We start from the raw sequence: 21,724 nt of genomic DNA on the forward strand, positions 1-21,724 counted from the left end.
ATAATTAAAAGAGCATCTCGTGGCTCCTTACGCGTTAATCATAAAAAAATTATAAAATTTGGGGTGGGATAGTGGATCCCCATCTAGAAACAAAACAAACATGAAGACCTAGGGGTTCCACATTCTACATTACAACACCACACAAAATAAAACAAAAAAATACATGTGATAACCCAAAATGTATACCAGCAAAAAGAGTAAACCCAAAATGTACATGCATAACGAACCCCAAAACTAAAAAGGAATTGAGCAAATTTAAAATATAGAAAGCTAATTTCCAGTTGACTCCACCGATTATGTGTAACCAGCATCCAAGACACCCAAGTCCAACAACTATGTGACAATCAAAGGGCATTCAACCAGAAAACCAAGATAGGGGGCAACATCTCAATAGCGAACATATGGGGCCTCCAGATCATTTTTGATAAATTTATGCAAGAAAGAGGGAGGGCTATTTCCAACAATAGCATTTTGCACCCTCCATTTGGCCAACCAATCAACACATTGGTTCCCTTCTCTATAAATGAAAGAAAAAGAAATAGTTAAATGATGGCTATCAATTATGATCCTTATTCTTTTCAGCAAGACATTAATATACCAAGGAGGTTTAACTTTTGCCAAAAAGAATATTAAGCAGGGATTCAGAGTCAGTTTCCAAAACAATGTCATTTAATTGTAAAGCGATAACCACATGAAGCGCAGCAAGCACAGCAGAAGTCTCAGCCTCAAGAGAGGAGGTAGAGGAGGTAGCAATACAATACAAGGGGAGGCAAAATAAGCTATACATCTTCCATGCACATCTCTTATAATTCCACCCATACCCGTATAGGCATTAGAAAAGCTCCCATCGACATTAATTTTAAACCAACCATGAGGGGGTGGTGCCCATTTAATCAAAATGGGTTTCCTACCCTTAGCTACAGTAGTAGTAACATCATATCTAGAGGACTTCCATGCCTTATTGAAATAAGCAATCGCTAAGATGTAAGTGGTAGAGGAGGTGTATCCAGTCGCTTCATATTTATGATTGTTTCTTGTCATCCACATGAGCCATAAAACAATTATCGGTAAACAGAAAAACTTGGTAAAAGAGGGTTCCAAACCCTTCCAAATCTCCATAACAGTTTTAAAGTTTAGATTAGCAAGCCAGTGTATCCCAAAAAAGCACTAATACGATGTCAGACTTCTTTAACAAAATGACACTAAAAAAATAGATGATTCAGTGATTCAGAACCTTTTTTACAAATATAACAATAAGATGCAAGCTTCAGCCCTTTCAACTTGAGTATATCATTAAGAGGTAGCAACTTATGAAAGTATCTCCAAAGAAAAAAAGGATATTGATGGAGTAATAAGTTTATGCCAGATAAAAACATGCCACTTCCATGGAGTAAAGGAGTGAATATTTGAGTAAAGCCATTTTGTGTCAGATGAATATATCCTTGTTTTCTTAACAGCCTATTCGAGAGCAACCACCTCTCTCAATTGATTAACTGCTATTCCTAATAAAACAAAGAGGGAATCACTAATTAATTAGGTAAGAAATGAAATTATACATATATATTGTTACAATAAATTGCTTACCTCAACTACTAATTTCTCCTCAAATTCTTCTTCCTTTTCCTCCTTTCTTTTTCCTTCTTATTTTTCCCTTTTTATTCTCTGTTTCCTATGAAATTGACTTACCCGACCTTGCCTCCTGTTTCGCGTCAGTCTCGCTAGGCTACAGTATCCCAGTGAGTACAACTTATAGAAGAAGGGAATCAGGAGAGTGAAATAGAGAATAAGGTAGACATATAATTAATACCTTATTAATCGCTACCCTTAATATGCATCCAATGGCTGCATGTAATGCTCCTCACCGTAGTGGTGCTACAGAGTTGGGATTAAGGGTAATTTAACATGCATCCAAGGCTATTATAATAATTAGGGCATTAAGATTTATTTAATTAAATTATTTATTATTCTTATAAAACCAATTATATATTTATATTAGTAATTTATCTACAGTATTATATATCATTTTAATCATTACAAAAATTAGAATTTAATAAAAATAATTTGTATGCATTTTGAGGAATGCAGAAAATTAGGTAAATTTTAGAATCATCACAATTTCACCTAATTGGCCAAAATTTGGTATTCAAGATTTTCAGTGCTGTCAATCAAAATGTGATTAGTGCTAGCTTTAATATTTTCTTACCACCTAAAGTAGATTAGCATACATTAGTATCGTTGAGAAAACTGATCATACAGGCAAGTAAAAATTGTGATCCGTGCCACATTTAGCATCCAGCAATCAATAAAAGCTTAGATTTAAGATTATGGCAATGAAAATTATTCAGAGAAAGCAATAAATAAAACAATATTACTAGAACCAAATAAGAAATTGGAGTTAAGAGATGTTTAAAAAAGAAACCTAAATGAGTGAAAAGTACGAGATGTTCACATGCGTGGGAGAAGCTCGCGGATTGAGCCAATCTTGCAAAACCAGTTATAACAAGTTTCCTTAGCTTCAGAACAAACGTCAACAGAAAGAAAGTTTTCTGCAAGCAAAGTTGTGGAAGACATTAGAGAGGCAGAACCCGACAAAGAACAAAAACTAGAGGTATTACTACTAAACTTGGGATTTTTAAAAAATTAAAAGAAATCAACAGGTATGGAGTCGTTATTTTAGCATATGTTCTGCATAAAAATTTAACAAAACAGTTTTTCCTCCATAGATAATCAGAAGAATAGCAGTAAGATATTTTAATTAACAAGGGAAAGGCAGAAGACAGCTGAATTGATCCTATGATGCTTATTAAACTCACAAAGATAAGCATCACTTTATAAAGTAATTATCTGATATAAAAGTCCATCCTCTTTGCCCGCATTTATGACAAAGTGAAGTTAGGCCATACAAAAAATAAGCTGATTTAACAATTTTATGTTTCCAAAGCAAAACTACGACAGACATTTTTATCACAATACATTAGAAATTTGATTAAGAATATAATTGAAATGTCACTATAGAATTACAGATTCCCCATTAATAAGGGTCATTCAACCATAACTCCAAAATTCCTGCTTTCATAAACTCCATGAAGTGAGGGTAGGGTGAACGTCCGTACTTCAAATTTTGATAATTGAATTGCATTAAAGACAATCCTCTATCCGCAAAACTAAAGACAGGTTCGGAGGTGGCAGCCAAGATCCAACAACAAAATTCATATCACACAACCAAATGCAGCCTACGACCTGATCAAAATCTTCCACGATACAGATCTTAAACACCGAGGCTAAACGGTCGGGCAAAGATCTAAACGATGATGTGTCTCAGTTCTTAGAATAGCCAGAAGATCCAAACAGCCTTCACCCAAGAATGTTTTCATCCATCATGAATCTTAATGATGATATAACTCCACCATTACCATCTACCCCCACATAAGTACTATACTACCCTTTACCGTCTCCTTCATAAAAGCCCCCACATAAGCACTAAACTACCCTTTACTGTCACCTCTATAAAATCACCCTTCTAAGGGACAATTGTAAAAATTTAGATAAAATTTTAATCATTTTGAAATATACCTAATTTTTCACACCTCCCGAAACGCAGCCAATTTATTTTTATAAATAATACAATGTGAATCAATCCAATTAATATATAAATGTATATATAGATTATGGATATATTTGGAGGTATAAAAATTTAAAAATAAAAGCTTAATTAAAGTTAACAAAATCCTTAATCTATCTTAATGAACAAGGTCACTTACTCACAAATTAGCATCCCCAATTTATGTTATGTTGTGGAGCCTGATTGGAACACCCAAGAGCAGCAACTATTCGGGTGCACATGCGCCCACAACTGGCACTGGCTTTCTCTCAGACAGTTGTGCCCCCTTATGGGCGCTTAAGCGCCAAAAGTGGGCACTTAGGGGCCCACTTCAAGCGTCGAGGCGCCCACTTTCAGAGCGCTTGGCACTCAATCGCCAAGTCCGGGCGCCTATGAGCCCAAAGCAGTTAACAAAGGATTTTTTCGTAAAATTCCCGATTTTGAGTGGCGTTAAGGGCACTCTGGAGTATTTTTCTTCCTTTAGGTTATTTGATTTGTGTTCCTCCCGGTGAAGTTGAGAAGACTCAAAGAAATGGATTTCAATAATTCAACATGATTCTTGTGTTGGATTAACAGAATAAAGATTTTGCAGCGAGTGTTGTAAGTTTCCTTGTGTGTAAAGAGAAAATTAGTATGAGTTCTCTGTAAAATACTTTGATTTCATAGTAGAATTTTTCTTATAGTTTGACTCCGTGATTTTTTCTCATTCTTGAGGTTTTCCACTAAAAATCTTGTGTTCACTTTCTGGTTTTGCTTTGATTGGGGTTCCATTTAGATTTTGTTTCAACTTATCTTGAATTTTTGTGATCATGTTATTCGGCAATATGGTTTAGTTTCTAATTGATCCTAAGCCTCGATTAAGTTTGGAATTGTTATCTATATTCTTATCAACCCGGTATCAAAGCGGGAGTTCGATTCAAGTGTGAGCAATGGCCTAAGAAGTAAGGGTCAAAGTGGAGAAGTTAAGTGGGATTAACTTTATATTCTGGGAAGATGCAGGTGAAGGATTTGTTATATCAGACAAAGTTATACATGCCACTACTAGGAATTACAAAGAAGCCCGAATCTATGCATATGGAGAAATAAAAAGTGTTGGATCAAACGATACTAGGTTTGATCAAGTTATCACTTTTCTCATTTGTTGCATTCAACATTGTAACTAAGAAAACTATGTGGATCTCATGGCGGCACTAGCCAAGATGTACGAAAAACCTTCTGCTTCCAATAAGGTTTTTCTAATGAACTTATTCAGCATAAAAATAGTGGAAGACAGTTTAGTGGCAGAGCATCTCAATAACTTCTAGTGGAAGACAGTTTAGTGGCAGAGCATCTCAATAGCTTCAACACTGTGACGAGTCAGTTGTGCTCTGTGGGGATCAAGTTTGATGATGAGGTTAGAGCACTGGTGATAGTATCTTCATTGTCAGACAGCTAGAATAGTTTGATAACGACGGTGAGTAATTCTTCAATGACTTCAAAGTTGAACTTCAATGATATCGTAGGTCTGATGCTAAATGAAGAAGTTCGCAAAAAAATAGCAAATGAAGAATTTTCAGGTTCTGCGTTGAATGCTGATAATAGAGAAATAACTCTAGACAAGAATACAGATAAAGGCAGAGCCAAGTCTGGGAAGGGAAAATCCAGATCAGGCAGTAGAAATAGCAGAGGAGAATGTTGGAACTGCAGTAAGAAAGGGCATTTCAAAAAGGACTGCAAAGCTACAAGAAAGCTGGTGATGGAGACGGGAAAGGAGTTTATATACAAATGTCTCCACTAGTGAAATCCAAAATGACACTCTGGTGTTATCCCTAGTCAGTACTTAGCTACTTCTAAACCATATCCATGAAGGTGCACTTGATAGTAAATGCAGCTGACTCAAAAATCTGTCAAATGCACCTTCAATGGATATGGTTTAGATGAGTTTGGGTACAAGTTTTGAGATAACTAGAATAAGAAATTCATTAGGAGTGGGGTCACTTTCAATAAAAGGGAGATGTGCAAGGACATGACCAGAACTCAGGATAGCCCATTAGCTACTTCTGAATAATCCAGATATGTTGAGATAGATGACACTGGTGATCAAGAGAGTGGAGAAAGTAGTGCTCAAACATAAAAAGCACTGGAAGTACCTCAGTCACCTGTTACTGAAGTCGGGAGATTCAGCAGAGTAATACAACACGTACACAGATATTCTCCTTCTTTACACTTTATTACTAACTAATAATGGTGAACACGAGTATTTTTTGAGGAGACCACTTAAGTTGAAAACTGAAGGGAGTGTGAGCTTGTCATGGATGAAGAAATGCAATCTTTGGAGTCTAATCAGACTTGAGATTTGACAGTTCTATCAGAAGGCAAAAGAGCACCACACAACAAATAGGTCTACAGACTGAAGAAAAAATCAAATGGCAATAAGCGCTACAAGGCAAGGCTTGTTGTGAAGAGTTTCCAGTAGAAAGGAGTAGACTATACAGAGATCTTTTCCCAGGAGATAAAAATGACGACTGTCAGGGTTGTACTGAGTCTAGTAGCAGAAGATCTATATCTAGAGCAGATAGATATAAAAACAAATTTCTTACATAGAGATCTGAAGGAGTTATACATGGTGCAACCACAAGGTTACAAGGTTCCAGGAAAAAATGATTTTGTTTGCAAATGGAAGAAGAGCATTTATGGCTTGAAACAGACCCCGAGACAGTGGTACAGGAGGTTTGACAAGTTCATGTCCAACAGTGGGTATTTGAAGTGCCAGAAAAAGCACTGTTGCTTCATCAAACACTTTGGTAATTGTATATCTTGCTTCTCTTGTATATGGATGACATGTTGATTGCAATGACAAATATGGAAAAAATCGAAAACTTAAAGAAACAATTATCAAGTGAGTTCAAGATGAAGAATTTAGGTCTAACCAGGAAGATCCTCAGGATGAGAATCGACAAGGACAGATATGCAGCAATACTGAAGTTATCTTAGGCAAAGTATGTTGAGAAGATCCTCAGAGGGAGGCAAAAACAATTAGCACTCCCTTAGGTAGTCACTTCAAACTAAAGAATTATCACCCAACTCTGATGCAAAGCGAGCAAAGATGGAGAGAGCTCTATATGCTTCAACAGTTGGAAGTTTGATGTATGTGATTATTTGCATCAGTCCAGATATTGCATATACAGTCGAGTGGTTAGCAGGTACATACGCAATCCAGGCAGGCATCATTGAAAGACGATAAAGTGGATTCTTAGATATTTGAGAGGAGCAGTCAACAGGACACTGTTATGGAAGTGCGCGTTCAATCTACAAGGAATTGTAGATTCAGATCTGTCGAGAGATGTGGATAGTATGAGAAGTACAATAGGGTATATCATTACATTGGAAAACACAACAATGAGTTCGGTTTCCATGTTACAAAAGATCATTGCACTTTCAACTACGGAGACTAAATATATTATTATCACTGAGGTTCACAATGAGATGATTTAGCTACAGAGTTTCATGGCAGAATTGGGCAATCAATAAGGGATTGGAAAACTCTATAGTAATAGTATAAGTGTGATTCATCTTGCTAAAAATGCTACTTTTCAAGCCAGGACGAAATATATTCAGCTGAGGTAATATTTAATTTGTTCTTTTCTAAAGGATGAAAAGTTATTTCAGGAGAAGATAAACATAAGCACACAGACATAGCTGAGAATCCTGCAGATATGTTGATGAAGGCAATGACAAGAAATTGAACCTATACTTGGCTTCAGTTGGGCTTCATGAAAGTTGAGAATAGAAATGAGCCACACCACGGTACGTGAACACGATAAGTTACTATAAAGGCAATTCAGATGGAGTTGCAGGTATAGAGGACTGGACTCAATGCAATCAGTCTCCAAGTGAGATATTGTCATGTTATGGAGCCTGATTGGAACACCCACGAGCACCGAGTATTCAGATGCACCCGCGCCCACTATTGGCGTTGGCTTCTTCCAAACAGAGCGCCCGATACCATTTTCGGTTGCTCACAGAGCCGAGGGCGCTCTTGCGCCCCTTTATGAGCTCTTAGGCGCCAAATATGAGTACTTAGGCGCCCTCTTCAAGCGCCTAGGCGCCTGTTTCCAGAGTGCTTGCAGCTCAAGCGTCAAGTCCGGGCACTTTTGTGCCCGAGGCAGTTAACACAGGATTTTTTTTTAACTCCCGATTTTGAGCGATGTAAGGGCTCTCTCGAGTATTTTTCTTCGTTTGGGTTCTTCGATTCAATTCCTCCCGATGAATGTGAGAAGAGTCAAAGAAGTGGATTTCAGTAATTCAACTGTGACTCTTGCATTAGATTAGAAGGAAGATTGCGGAGTGAGTCATGTAAGTATGCTTGTGTATAAAGAGGAAATTGGTGTGAGATTTCTCTAAAACTCTTTGATTTCATAATGGAATTTTTTGGGTGGTGTGGCTCCGTAATTTTTTTTCATTCTCGGGTTTTTCCTAGATCTTGTGTTCACTTTCTGGTTTTACATTCACTGTGCTTACATTTAGATTTTGTTTTAATTTATCTTGAATTTGTGTGATCACGTTATTCTGTGGTACGGTTTAGTTTTAATTTATTCTAAGCCCCAGTAAAGTTCGGAATTGTTCTCTATATTTTTATCACTTCACGCGGCATGGAATGACAGGATGGGATTTCGATGGATGGGTTGAGAGGTAAATAAATTTATAGGGTGAAACCTTCTTCCCGTGAGTTCTTCGCTCGGTTGTTGTAGCAGAACGAAACAAATGATGTACGTAGGAGGCTGGAGCTCTCATATTTGGAATTAGGGAAAGAAATTAATAAGAGAATTCTTATTTTTATGTAATTTGAAACATTCATTTCCCTCTCCGAAAATCTATTTCTGTGTTTTGCCATTAGTTGAAGCATTTCAGTAATCCCCATTACTGTAGCGAGAGTCGAAAGCATGGCCTGAAGCTGTGAATTTTGATTTTTGACACTCAGGTAGGGTCGTAAGCGAGAAATCAGAGAAGAATAAAAAAGAAGGGAAGGAAAGAAGATGAGGAAGAAAGAAAAGGGAATAAAAGAAATCTTTATGGAGAAAACTTAATGCGGGAAGATCATGTCAAGGCGAGAAATAGCAATTACATTATATTTTGGATAAATTAAGACCCAAGTTGAGAATTTCATTATACTCAAAGAAAGTTAGGATTACAGGTAGTATACTCTAAACAACAAGCTCGAGGCAGGCCTGAGGAAACTCGTCGCAGGACTACTCCGTATATTCATGTGAGATAATCATATGCTAAACTAAGAAGAATAACTTTCTATAAGATTATTACGTGATTCATTTATATGCAATTGTATTTAAAAATTTTTACCAATTTTTGAATATAAACATATATTATAGAAATATAAACTTAAGTCGACACTAATGATATTTCTAATTTTACTGCTTTTATTGTGCTTGTGTGCATATTTATTGAACTATTGCGTGCAAGTATCCATATACCATCATATATACATATGACAAATGATTGTTGCAAGAAATATGTTTCAAGGAAATGTTAAGTGGTGTGACAAGTAAGGTGTTGTATGAATAAGCTATAGGAAAAGATGATAAGAAAACTATAGAATTGCCGACTCATAAAATTTAGGCATGAATGTACCTTTTGGTATCAGGAAGGGTTGTTGATAATTGCAATGTTAGGATGGCCAAACTTTAGAAGTTGTGAAACTGATGAGTTGGGTGATGACCAAATAAAATGAAACAAAGTGAATTAAGTCAAAGCCAAGCACAAGTGACATTCCTAAAATGACAGTTATCGAGAATGAAATAGTTAAAGAAATTTATATGATTATACAGGAATAAATGAAATAAATATTTGTTACAGCTCGTTACTGTTTACTGCATTCATGCCTCTTTACTTTAGATGTTTTATATGACTAAAGCATACTTGTGTTATATTCCGTTGTCACTCATATTAGTCATTGTTGAATATGCACGATTCTTTCTTTTCATCTATAGAATCTTACTTTAATCTTGATTATTTCGTTGATCCTACAACTTAAGAGTGATTAATCGGGTGTGATATTATATAGTTTTTTGAATTGTATTATTTTGAAAGTTGTATAGATTTTTGGGGTACTATCTTTATATATTTGATTTTTAATCTCTCTCTATACGTTTTGATGAAATCATTATGTACGCTTCCAACTAATTAGAATGTTAATGAATTATGAATTGAATTTATTTGTTAATGTTTGTGATGATTGAGAGAGACTAATTCGTTACACACTGAGTCTTGATTTATGCAACTCTGGTAACCAGAAGTGTAGGCCCCACCGGAATGCAAAGATCATCATCAGCACCTCCTAGGGTTTTTGCCTCTTTTGGCGGCTAGCTTTGCCAAGTCGGCTTGTTTGGCTGGGCATGGCCCGTCCAAACCGGTACCTCTTAGACCAGCGGTTCTCTCGTCAACTGTCTCGTCTACAGGAGCAGGCATATCAATATTCCCTCCCAAAGAAGCACATTATCCTCAAGATGGAATGAGGGAAATTTCTTATGAATCACTTCATAAGGATCTTACGTTGCTCTATAATCTGACAGATCTTTCCACTTAGTCAATACCTTCTTTGCCATAACCACTCCTCGACAAACACCTTCGACCTCCAAAAGTTCTAGAATCACCTCCATGTCCCTGTTAGCATCGGAGGTAACGAAGATGAGAGTATCTGATCTTTGATAGCATGCCTCAGTTGCGAAACATAAAATATTAGATGTAGTGTTAAAGATAGTGGTAATCGCAAATGATAGGCCAATGCCATGATGTGTGTTATCTTCCAGTCCAAAATATCGTGGAGAGTTTCTTACTCTATCTGGCTAATTTCTTCTGCCGGTAGGGCCCCAAATTCAAGTAAATCATGTCCCCATGTTCAAATTGTATCTCTCTCCTATATCAACCCGCTTTCGCTTCATGATCGTTGATGTCCCCTTAAAGCATATCCTGAATGATTGTTCAAATCCTGTAGCAACTCTTCCTGTATATTCCTCGACCCATCATCCTGCTTGCTCTCCCATCTCAGGGCTTACCAATCTAAGACCAATGGGTATCGATAATCCTGTTAGCTAGGGCTCCTCCACCACCCTTAACAATGCATCTACTGTTTTATTCTCTAATCCTAGATATTACTGAATCTCAAAATCATATCCCAGTAACTTGGATAACCACCTCTTATGATCCTCAATCATCATCCTCTGCTCGAAAACATACTTCAAGCTCTTTCGATCAGTCTTAACTAGAAGTATCGCCACAACAAGTACAGTCTCCACTTCTGAATGGCCAAGATGATAGCTATCAACTCTCGCTCGTATACTGACTTGAGCCTCGTGCTAGATGTGAGCAGTTGGCTGAATTAGGCAATCAGCTGCTAGTCATGCATGAGCACTACTCCCAATTTGTATCCTAATGCATCCATTTCTACTACAAATGGTTTACTAAAGTCTGGAAATGCTAATATTGGAACGCTGGTCATGGCTCTCTTCAGATGTTCGAAGGCCTAATGTTGTTGCTTCCCCCCATTTGAAACTGTCTTTCTTCAACAGCTCTGTTAGCGGCCATGCTACTGTCTCATAAAGCTCGTCTAATAACTTATCAATCACAAGAATAGAAAACTTGGCCAATATAATTTCCTTATTCAAAACCTAGCCATCCAAACAAAATCTCCAATTATTCTTTTTTCTTCACCAATAGGACTGAACTGGAAAGAGGCTCACATTGGATATGATAATCCGGCTTCGAGCATCTCTCGGATCAACTTCTCTATCTCGTCCTTTTGAATCAGAGAATATCGATATGATCTGACACTGATATAAGGGACGCCCTCCTTAAGGTAACGAAGTGTTTTTGCTTGCTCAGTGGTGATAATCCGCTCGGTTGTTGATAGATGTCAGGAAATAGTTGTACGAGAAACTCTTCTGACTTAGGATCATGTATCTCCTTTATGCTCTACATCTCCACCAAATAGCCTAGCCCTGCTCCTTATATCGTCTAGACCATGGTTTTGCATAAGCAGGCATCTCCTCTTAGCAATACCTTCTTACCCTCCATCTGGAACTCCATCATTAGAAATTTCTAGTCCACCTCTATCTCCCCAAGCGTCTGCAGCAACTTCATCCTAAGAATCACATCAGTGCTACCCAAGTTTGATGGAAGGAAGTCCACCACCAATAGACCATGTAGCATCAGAACTAATCCTTTACAAATTCTCCGAAATTACTCCACCTTCCTCATCCCCATCATGACCCCAAAGCTCTACATCTCTACTAGCTCCAATCCTAGTTGATCCACAACTTGATTTGAAATGAAATTATATGTGGCCCAACCATCCACCAACACCACAATCGACTGCTCCACGATCCGTCCATTCACCTTCATACTGTGATTTGAAGTAAATCTCACTATTGAATTGAAGGACATATCCATTACATCCAAGTGAAAAGGCTCCTCTTCCTCCACCATTTCTTCGTCTAGCTCCACACTATTTGTCTCTTCGCCCTCATGAACTAAAAATACATGAAGTGTGCATTCTTTGAAACAATGGCCTAGAGCATGCTTCTCATCACATAGAAAACAAAATCCTTTTGCTCTCTTATCTCGCACTTTTGCCTTCATGAGGCACTTGAAATTTCCCCCAGGATGGAACCCCGTATTCCTCTCCTTTGGAGCCTCATTCAGAAATGACACCGTCTGAGTCCTCAATATCATAGTCGTCAAGGCACTCTAGTAGAATCCTCTCGAGGTGCCACCTTTGTTGGTCTTCTTCACCTGTTTCTCGTCTTCCACCATCTAGGTGAGCTTCTTCATATCCTTCGATCCTCAAGATCTCAATGGTCGAAGGGTTGCGCGGATGTCGGACTTTAAGCCCTTCAAGAAGATACTCTCCAGTCCTATTACATAAATACCCCTCAACCACCCCGACAATAGCTTGACCTCTCCCTATATTCTGTGACCGTCCCATCCTGAATCAACATTAAATTGCTCATGTAGGTCTCCTTCCCGAATGACTCGAAAACATTCCAACAAGCAATTTTAAAAATTCTCCCACAAACCGATCATGTTACGGTCTTTCCCTCTAAACATAACTCTATTGTCATCAGCTTCTCTTTCCTAGTTAACTTATTTACTGCAGAATATCGCTCCATCCTGTATACTCACCCATGTGCATCTTCCCCTTTGAAGATCGGCATCTTCAGTTTCCTCACCCTCGCATTCTTACCCCAACTTCCTCTCCCTCTGGCATTTCCCCCAATGTGTCTAAGGTGAAACTCTCTCCTTCAGTCATATATACAACCCACTCCCACTTCTCTCCTTCCTTTTTCGTGCTCCTTGCATAAACCCCCCAAAATTTTTTAACCCACCTGCCTCCATAAGTTTCAACTCCATCCACTCTCGAAATCCTAGAGGAAATCTCTTCGGTGGTAGATGTTTTCCTCCTCATGGGCCTCTCGTTTGATCTTCTTCCCCTTCGATATGGTCAAGGATTCTTTCATTAACATTTAGTTAGGATTTGCAAATTGTCATGCAGGTTTTAAATTGCATCTCAATGGGCCTTTATCATCTCCTCAAGACTCTTTAATCGGTCCTCCATTCAGTTCTCCATGGAAAAAAATCTCTCGAGTCCACCCTCCATTAAGTTTGACATGAAAAAAAACCTGTCATCTATAGTGGTGAACCTTTCGTCCTTCCCCAATCTGATTTGCCCTACTTCTTCCAACATATCCACATTTTATGTTGTCATTCCTCCAAGATCTTGCTCTGATACCCAAAATCAACATCAGCAAGAAAATTGTAATATATGTGAGAAAACACAATATAAGGCTAATTTGATTAATATAAAAGCAAACAAACAAGAGACAAAGGATGATCTACAATTCGAGAGGTAAATCATCTCTCCACATAGCCTAGATATGCCTAGAAACACAAAAAGAAAAGAAAACTATAGCAAAGCAAAACATAAAGTAAACCTTAAAAAATTTGCCCTAATAAATACTTTCCAAAATCCATTCAATCTTTCTCACTCAAAACTCCCATTAATTCCCCTCTTGTATGTGATTCGTGTTTGTGTGGGCCCCACCTGAATGCAGAGATCGTCCTCAGCTCCTCCTAGGATTTGGCCAGGTCAACTGCTCTAGTTGGGTGTTTGAAACTAAGAGTGTCATCATTGAATGGGATATGAAACCGTCATCAACTGTTTTCGTGAGAGGATGACAACTAAAGATTGGAAACAACTTGGAAATGGATTCAAATTTACTTTCCTTTATGATTTTAAGGAAGTTCTTTTCTTTTTTGCTGGAAAGTAACAAAGAGGCCCATTTTATTCTCAGCTGGCTTTGACTAGGTCTTTTGTTCACGATGCTCGCACTTATGACCAATCTTTTTTGAGTTTGGTTGAAGCTGATTCCAAACACACTGCACCTTTTATATAGCTTTTATATCATCTTTTATTTTTGGTTAATGTAGAATGCACACCCATCACGGGGGGTGGTTCTCTCGTCGACTCTCTCATCTGCAGAAGAAGACGTATCACATTGATCTAGATCATGTCATACAATTACCAAGTCATTGTAATAGGTAGTAACACCACAATTATTCTGCTTGAATTTTTTTAAGTTGAGTTTTCAACTCAAAAATTTGAGAAAAATTCTCCCAAGTCTAAATAAAAATCTCGAACGGCCTCCCAAATATATTGAGCCATGGGAAAAAATATATGAAGTTTTTTTATGGCCGGTTCCATGGAGTTGATTAGCCATGAAATAACAAGAGCTTTCTGACTACTATGTTTTTTTTTGAATTAGGATCACTAGCAACAGGTTCTGAAATTTCACTCGTTAAATGTCTAATTTTGTCTCTCCCATCAATAGCCAACTTTATGGATTGAGCCACTCGAGATAGTTGTGCACATTGAATTTTGTAATTGTGAGATAAAGGGCTAAATTCTGGGAATAATAATTTGTAAGTAAAGGCATGAGAGTTGTAAGGTTGGGCTTTGGAATTACCGAAACCAATAGAGTAGATTTTCTTTTAGTGCCAGCTGTAGACATCATAAGAAAAAAAGAAGATAGAGAAAAGGCATTAGGTTTTGTTTATATGAAGGTTTTTTGAGAAGTAAAATGATCATTATTCTTGAATTTCAGAAAGCCACAAAATCAGCAAATTCTCATGCTAGAAAATAGAAAAAAGGAAACTATCAAAAATAAAAAATTCTAAAAATAGAAAACTGCCACAAATAGAATATTCTAAAAATAGAAAATTCCAATTTCTCAAAAATATTGAAGAAACCTTTTATATTGGCCCCAAAAGAAATTTCAAGATGATATCATTCACCCAACAGACCCAACCAAAACCCATTAAACAGTAAGTACCAACTATGACGTTACACTGTTGGTTAGTAATCGTATTGTGCAATAATTGTGCAATAACTGGATGCAGTTATTTAAGGGCTAGAGCCAATAAGGAGCCAACAAGAGCAGCAGCTGGAGAAGTACTAAGCTGTCAAAGTGGATTGCAAACATACAATGATTAAGCACAAAAGAATAAAATTGTAACAGTGAATGCAAGATTTAATTTGATAAATTGAGCGTACAGATTCAAAAATTCAAACGCTGGAGGATGAAGTAGCTGCTCTAATCCTAGGAATGCAAGCAAAAGAATCATTTATTAAGCACCAAATTTAACACAAGCAAATTTAGCAAAATAGATTTGAATGCTCGGCAGATTAAGCAGCTAAATTTACACTCTAGCAACTGTTCAAATGATATAGGCACAAAATAGAGGAGGAATGAAATTTAGCAAAGCTTAGCAAAGCAAATAGCACAAGATTAACACCTTAGTTCTTGCAAGCAACACTCGATTTAGAAAAACAACATTAAATGCTCCCAACATAAAACAGCATTTAATCAATCTCATTAGCTAATTGAGTTATCAAAGAAAACCAGTGAGCTAAATCAGCAAACACTTGAAGCACGAGAGCAACAAAGCACGACAAATCACAGAAAAGTCATAAAAATACATGGATCAAAAGATAAACAATAGCTAACTGAAATGACTATCCAGTTGCATTGCAGTTGGCCCACAACAAGTCAGTGCTGGCACGAAGATGTTACCTACTCACACAAGCATGAAACTCACCACTGACATTAATTGAATTGGCTTACCCAAAACATGCTAAAATAAGATGAAGAATGGCACCATCACAGAACTGCTCAGATCGTAACCTATGGAGTGTAAATAAAAAAATGAAACCAAAGCGCTAAACCCCAGGCAAAACCCATCCAAATTCAAAAACCAGCGCATGAAGCCAGCAATACACTCAAGCAGTTGTGCTTGGGCCAAGATTCAACCAATGAAGAAATACGCCCAATGAGTTAATCTTAAAGCGTGGCCAAATCAAAATGATTCATGCAAAAACAAAGGACCGTCTCCAATTAGACACCAAAACTAGCTTCCCATAATCAAAGATAAAACAAAGCAATTTTTTTCAAATATTATATATAAAAGTTTTATATCATAGGATCAACTTATGACATCAATCCACAACCCTAACAGATGCCTCCGTTGATATCTTATAAAGAAGATCAAAGTTATACCCCTTGGTCATGGTTATTCAAGTCTAAAGAAGTGGTCCACCTTGAAAATAAACTTGTTTGCCTAAAAATGTGGAGGAGCAATTAATATGAGCAAAGGTAAGATGGGCAAAAATTTGGACAAGTATATTTACAAAACAATATTTAGCAATTCAAATGGCACTCAATAGAAATGACTGATGATGATAGACACTAATACCTATTATAGCATATGAATCAAGCAATATGACTACGAACATTAAGACTAAAATATGGATACTGTAATATGAAAAATGAAAGAAAAGAAAAGTCTAAACATCATTAAAAAGCCTTCAGTGGAGCATATACATTAATTTGTAATAATCAACTTTTTGCATTATAGGTAGCAATGCACATTAATCTAACTCAAATACCAATAAGAATATGAAAAATCTGGACAGGACCAGATAGGATACAAATTTACATGAAACATGCCTGGCAAAGAACAGATTAAAGTCCCATCATCAGAATATTCAACTTTCTTTTTAATTCTTTCCCACACCAAATCACCAAACATATCCATTACGTCTATGACTAACAAGAACAAGGTTGGATAGAACTGCAAAACTGATGTGTCAATCAGAAGCCTCGAAACCTGCAGTGTACGAGGAAACATTTAAAAGGAGGCAAGCCGAGAAGCCTCGAAACCTGCAGTGTACGAGGAAACATTCAAAAGGCAAGCCAAGGCAAGCCGTCATAACATGCAATTCCTTAAATGCTGCATTTGGAGCACAAAAGACACTTACATCCTGAATCACACTTGATTGTGTTAAACAATAAAAAAAAATTAAGAGCCATTAATCTTTTTTTTTTTTGCAGAATTTAATTATATAACTAATTCTGAATTTGATCACGTTTCTTGGGATCCATACATATAGAAGCAGAATGCAGGTTAAATGTTCAACCATTGAGTAAAAGTTCAGTATTTTCAACTATGAACATAGGCGGATACTTGCATATCCTAGCTTTGAAAAAGTAAAAGCAAGGATGCCTCTCATCACATAAGGTATAAGAAACTAACGTAGTGTAAGAAAAGCAGTGACATGAAAAGTGTGCTTTTAAAGTGAAGCGATAAAGTACAAATCCACAACGCTTCGCTCAACAACGACATGGACACTTAGCTGCACTTCAGGCATAAGGATTGCAACCAAGAAGCATTCTATGTTAAGTGAAGTTTAGGATTGTAATCCATGCTTAAGTGTGTAACAAAGTAAGGCCAACTCATGAATTAGATTGAGCTTTAGCTCTATAAATGCCTCTAAATCAAGCTCAAGAGCTAACAAATCAAGCGTTGAGAGCCAACCCCAACTACACGCATGAACTTGCAAGTTCATTCAATTAAAAAATATTAACATAAAATAGACTTAAGAATATTAAAATTTAATTATTTAAGTACAAAAGTGTTAAAAGTCTTAAAAAGCTTAGCACTCTCCCCTATCTCAACTAATTTGTTTTTAAAACTTCTTAATTTTTCATTATTTTCATCAACATATTGCTACAATAGCTCAAATTGGAATCATCTTCTCTTTTTCATAATAAATGATCTCAAGCTTAAATTAATAGAATTGAGCTTGAGTTTGAGCTTGAACTAGTTAAATTAATCAAGCTTAAGCTCAAGTTCAAGCCAAGGGTGACTCAAGCTCGACTCAACTCATTTACACAGCTACATTCCTCACCAATTCACCAGCCTTTTCAATACATAAAGTAAATTTATGATGCAATCTTAAAATTCCTAAAATTCATATCAAATTACTATATTAATTTTATTTTTTAGTTGATTTCTCTGCATAATACAAATTAGTAGAAGTTGGTTGTACACTTTTGAAGATCATGATCAAATTAGGTATGCATGTTATATTTTATTATTATTTTATATAATTTTTTTAATTCATTTAGTAAAAAATCCACATTTTATTATTTTATTGTATGTATCATTTTTTTTTTTTTGAAATTTATTATTTGATGAGATTTTGATAAAATGAAATGGGTATTATATACATATAATAAATGACATGTATAAATATTATACAAAAAATAAGCACTTTATCAAACAAAAGCTTTGCTTCACTGAGTTTTATGCAATGAAAAAAAAGAGTGATTTTGCATAATGTGTTCATTTCTTTGAAAGCATTAGAAAAATATATCAATAAATTAAGCATGATTGATATAATTTTCATTAAGAAAAAAGGGTCAAGCCTTAATTGATATCTTCAATGCTTTTATTCGATCATCAGCTTTCCATGCCCGAGCAATTTCTGTTTTAAGCTCTTGTAATCGTGAGACATACTCCTGCTGAGTGATCACCTTCTTCTCCTCATTTATCATCATTTCAGGATCTTCTAATTCCTCCATGTGCACATCTGCTAAAGACTTGTTATGCTCTGCATAAATAAAAACTTCGTTGTAGTTCAAAAAAATCTTAAATAATTAAATATTAAGCAAGTTCCATGTCAATATAAAGTACAAATTCATTGCATGAACCTAATAATTACATCAGCGTACCTTTGTTGTTCTTTGGCAAAGTGTCCAATGCCTGCAGAAGAAATAAGCACGCAGAATTACCACCATCCAAAACAATATTCAGTCAGATACGCATCATCCAGCCAATTAACAAATAAATCTATTTATCATTCAATAGGTAAATGATGTAATCAAGTATCAAGTTCAATCTAAGGAAAAAAAATACTTAATCTTCAAGCTAATAGACCTAACAACTACTATAAAAAGAACCATGGAGCTACTATTTCAACCTAGTATAATCACATCAAAAAATAACTTAGATGTCAAGATAAAAGAAAAGATCCATCCCGTAAGAAACAGCATAATACCAGGTTATGCTTGCATAATTAAGAAACTTACAGCTGGCATCGTTATCATATTACTGTAAGAGAATTTTTGCAACAGTGCTTTACTAAAAACAGCCCATTCTTTTGCTGAAAACTGACCCACTTCATCAGAAAGACTTCTTCTGAAAGTATAATCAAATCTCTGTACGCTAGAAGAGGGATCCGCACCATCTACAGCATTTGCTCTCAATGGGTCTTCAAAATCAACCTTCTCAGGACTGGTAGCATCAATCTTTCATGCATAAGATCATAAGAAGTCAAGCAGCAATCCGAATAAAAACGGCCATAAAGAGGACAAAACTTATTCATGCATAAATGAGTTAACAAGTTATAGACTGAGCTAGCAACAACAATCCCTACCAAGCTCAGTTCAAGTGCTTCAACAACCACACATTTCCTACCTAATTGCATCTTGGTCCACAATCTTTCAAAACAAAGTATAAGTTCCCCAAGTTTAAAACCATTTTGCATTTGTCCCGTAAAAGTGGAAATCTAGTTATGTCATTTCCAAAAATTTTGTGGGCTAAAGAGCACACGGAATGCTTTGAGCCAAGGCAACTAAAAACTGGGAAGACATACATTTACAACATCCACTTTCCTCCCTTATCACGCTCCTAATTCACTGGCTTTTGAAAGTTAACAGTAAAACCACCCAAAAGCCATTACCTTGTTATGCGACCTATCTTTTGAAATGGGTGGGAGCCTACTCCCTAATACTAGAGGAAAACAAACGGGAAGGCATACAAAATTTTATGATTACATCAACTGAATTCAAATGGATCCTTAAAAACAAAAAGAAATGGATGTTGAAACAAAAATGCAAGATCCATAAGCTTAGTCATAGAAAACTGGACTCAACTTTAATGAGTTTGACTAAATGGACCGAGATACAATTCAGCTGCTTTTCTTGCATATAAAAGAAAGCAATTACTATGAAACTAAATGAAAATATGACACTAAAAAAGACGCAATGGAGAAAAAGGGTTCATGTAGCCGACCCCACATAGTGGGAATAAGGCTTTGTTGTTGTTGTTGTTGTTGTTGTTATTGTATAAAAGAAAGCAATTAATATTGGTTGCAAGTAATGATGGCTGTGAATGTTAAAAAATATAAATATGACAATAGCAATAGGTGAAGCGTACGTTCATAAATGGACTCGCAACTAATGTAACAAAAGAACTTTGATACAAAAAAATTTGGTACCCCGTCATCATCACCCGCAAAATCACAATTTTTCCTCTCATTTTTTCAAAAGTTTCCTGTTCTTCATTTTTCAACTACTTCATCTATTTACATAAATGGTCCTGGTCTATTACAAAGTGATTATTTTTGTCCCAGAGTTTCGTAGTGCTTCAAACAATTCCCTGAATACTGAAAAATAAACCCAGTTAATCCCTTGTGTAAAAATCCTGACAAAAAAATGATCCCAGGTTAGTTCTCGGGTATACAAAATTGATCTCAACTTAAGAATTGGCCCTGGAAGTCTAACTGGGGCAATTTTCAACAGTTAGGGGGACTAAATTGGAGCACTACAAAATTTTGGAACTAAATTGCCCACATTTAAATGGTCGGGGATCATTTTAAGATTTAACACTACTTTTATTTTAATATTATGAACTTTAGCATGATGTAAAAGAATCATAATCACTCATAGGAATGGCTTTTTCCAATTCATTTTAAAAGAAAGTTAGTTCCAACCAATAAACAAGGGAATGGCTTTCCAGCAATGAGGATTTCGCTTTTCTTTTTGTGTTTTTTTTCATTTATTTTTCTTCTGGTATTCGGTCAAATTGCTCAATTGATGTTAAACCTCCAAAGCTCTTAGCTTTTCAGGAAACTTCAGTGAATTATCTCAAATAATGAAACTAGTTAGTATAGGTTTAAATGAGATCATATGGTACCAAGATCATATTATTAGGGTGATGTCCTTGCTTTCCAGTAAACTAATATTTAAAAAAAAAAAACTTTTAAAGTGCCAAAAATCATTAAATATGATTCAAATCTAATATTTAACAAAACATTATAATAGATGATGTAAGCAAGATAGGAGCCATAACTCATACATTTCAAAACTATTATATTTTGAGTTTACGAGTGAACTAAGCCTATCTATACTATCACATTAAATATCCAAATTTGATCAACACAAGTATATTAAATTTACTTTGAAACATACTGTTGACCTCATTTTTTTCGTGAGGTCTAGTCTTCCGTTTAGGTTTTAGGATCTAGCCTTAGGAATCTCCCTTCGACTATCTTAGAACCTTAGAAGTGGGACCCGCCTCGTTTTAGCTCGACCCGCTTCGATCCCCTTCTGGAGTTTCGCGTGCGTGGTATCAACTTCTAGCACTTAGAAGGACGAAACCAACACGAGGAAACCCAAAAGGGATTCCCTATAGGACCTTCCTGAGCCTTAGGGTGGCCTTTTGCACAATTCGCACTCCCGCGCGCACAAGCTTCGCAATTCGGAGGGTCGATACGTCCGATCGTCGCAATTCGCATGGCCATTGTTACTTGTCGAATGCTCAATTATACTTTTTGGGACGATCGATCGCGGGTCAAAATTTTGTGAAATTCAAATTTCGGCGTGTTTTTGACCCGATCGTCGACAACGTCGTCCGAACGACCCCGGATGACGAAACGGACTGCGCCAACGC

General features: G+C 36.4%; 1 protein-coding gene across 1 annotated transcript in view; it reads right to left on the minus strand.

Annotated features, from left to right (window-relative positions):
* Window positions 1-21,724, minus strand: part of LOC110032617 (UPF0505 protein C16orf62 homolog) — a 148,056-nt gene that overhangs the window by 91,679 nt on the left and 34,653 nt on the right. Inside the window, exons 4-8 of the mRNA XM_020736290.1 lie at window positions 19,081-19,299; window positions 18,724-18,754; window positions 18,418-18,602; window positions 16,657-16,816; window positions 2,450-2,546 (exon numbers count right to left, since the gene is read on the minus strand). Of these exons, the coding sequence (XP_020591949.1) occupies window positions 2,450-2,546; window positions 16,657-16,816; window positions 18,418-18,602; window positions 18,724-18,754; window positions 19,081-19,299 (692 nt within the window). The remainder of the gene's footprint in view (window positions 1-2,449; window positions 2,547-16,656; window positions 16,817-18,417; window positions 18,603-18,723; window positions 18,755-19,080; window positions 19,300-21,724) is intronic.

This window comes from Phalaenopsis equestris, unplaced genomic scaffold (genome assembly GCF_001263595.1).
Source record: "Phalaenopsis equestris unplaced genomic scaffold, ASM126359v1 Scaffold000985, whole genome shotgun sequence".
Classification (NCBI taxonomy): domain Eukaryota; kingdom Viridiplantae; phylum Streptophyta; class Magnoliopsida; order Asparagales; family Orchidaceae; genus Phalaenopsis; species Phalaenopsis equestris.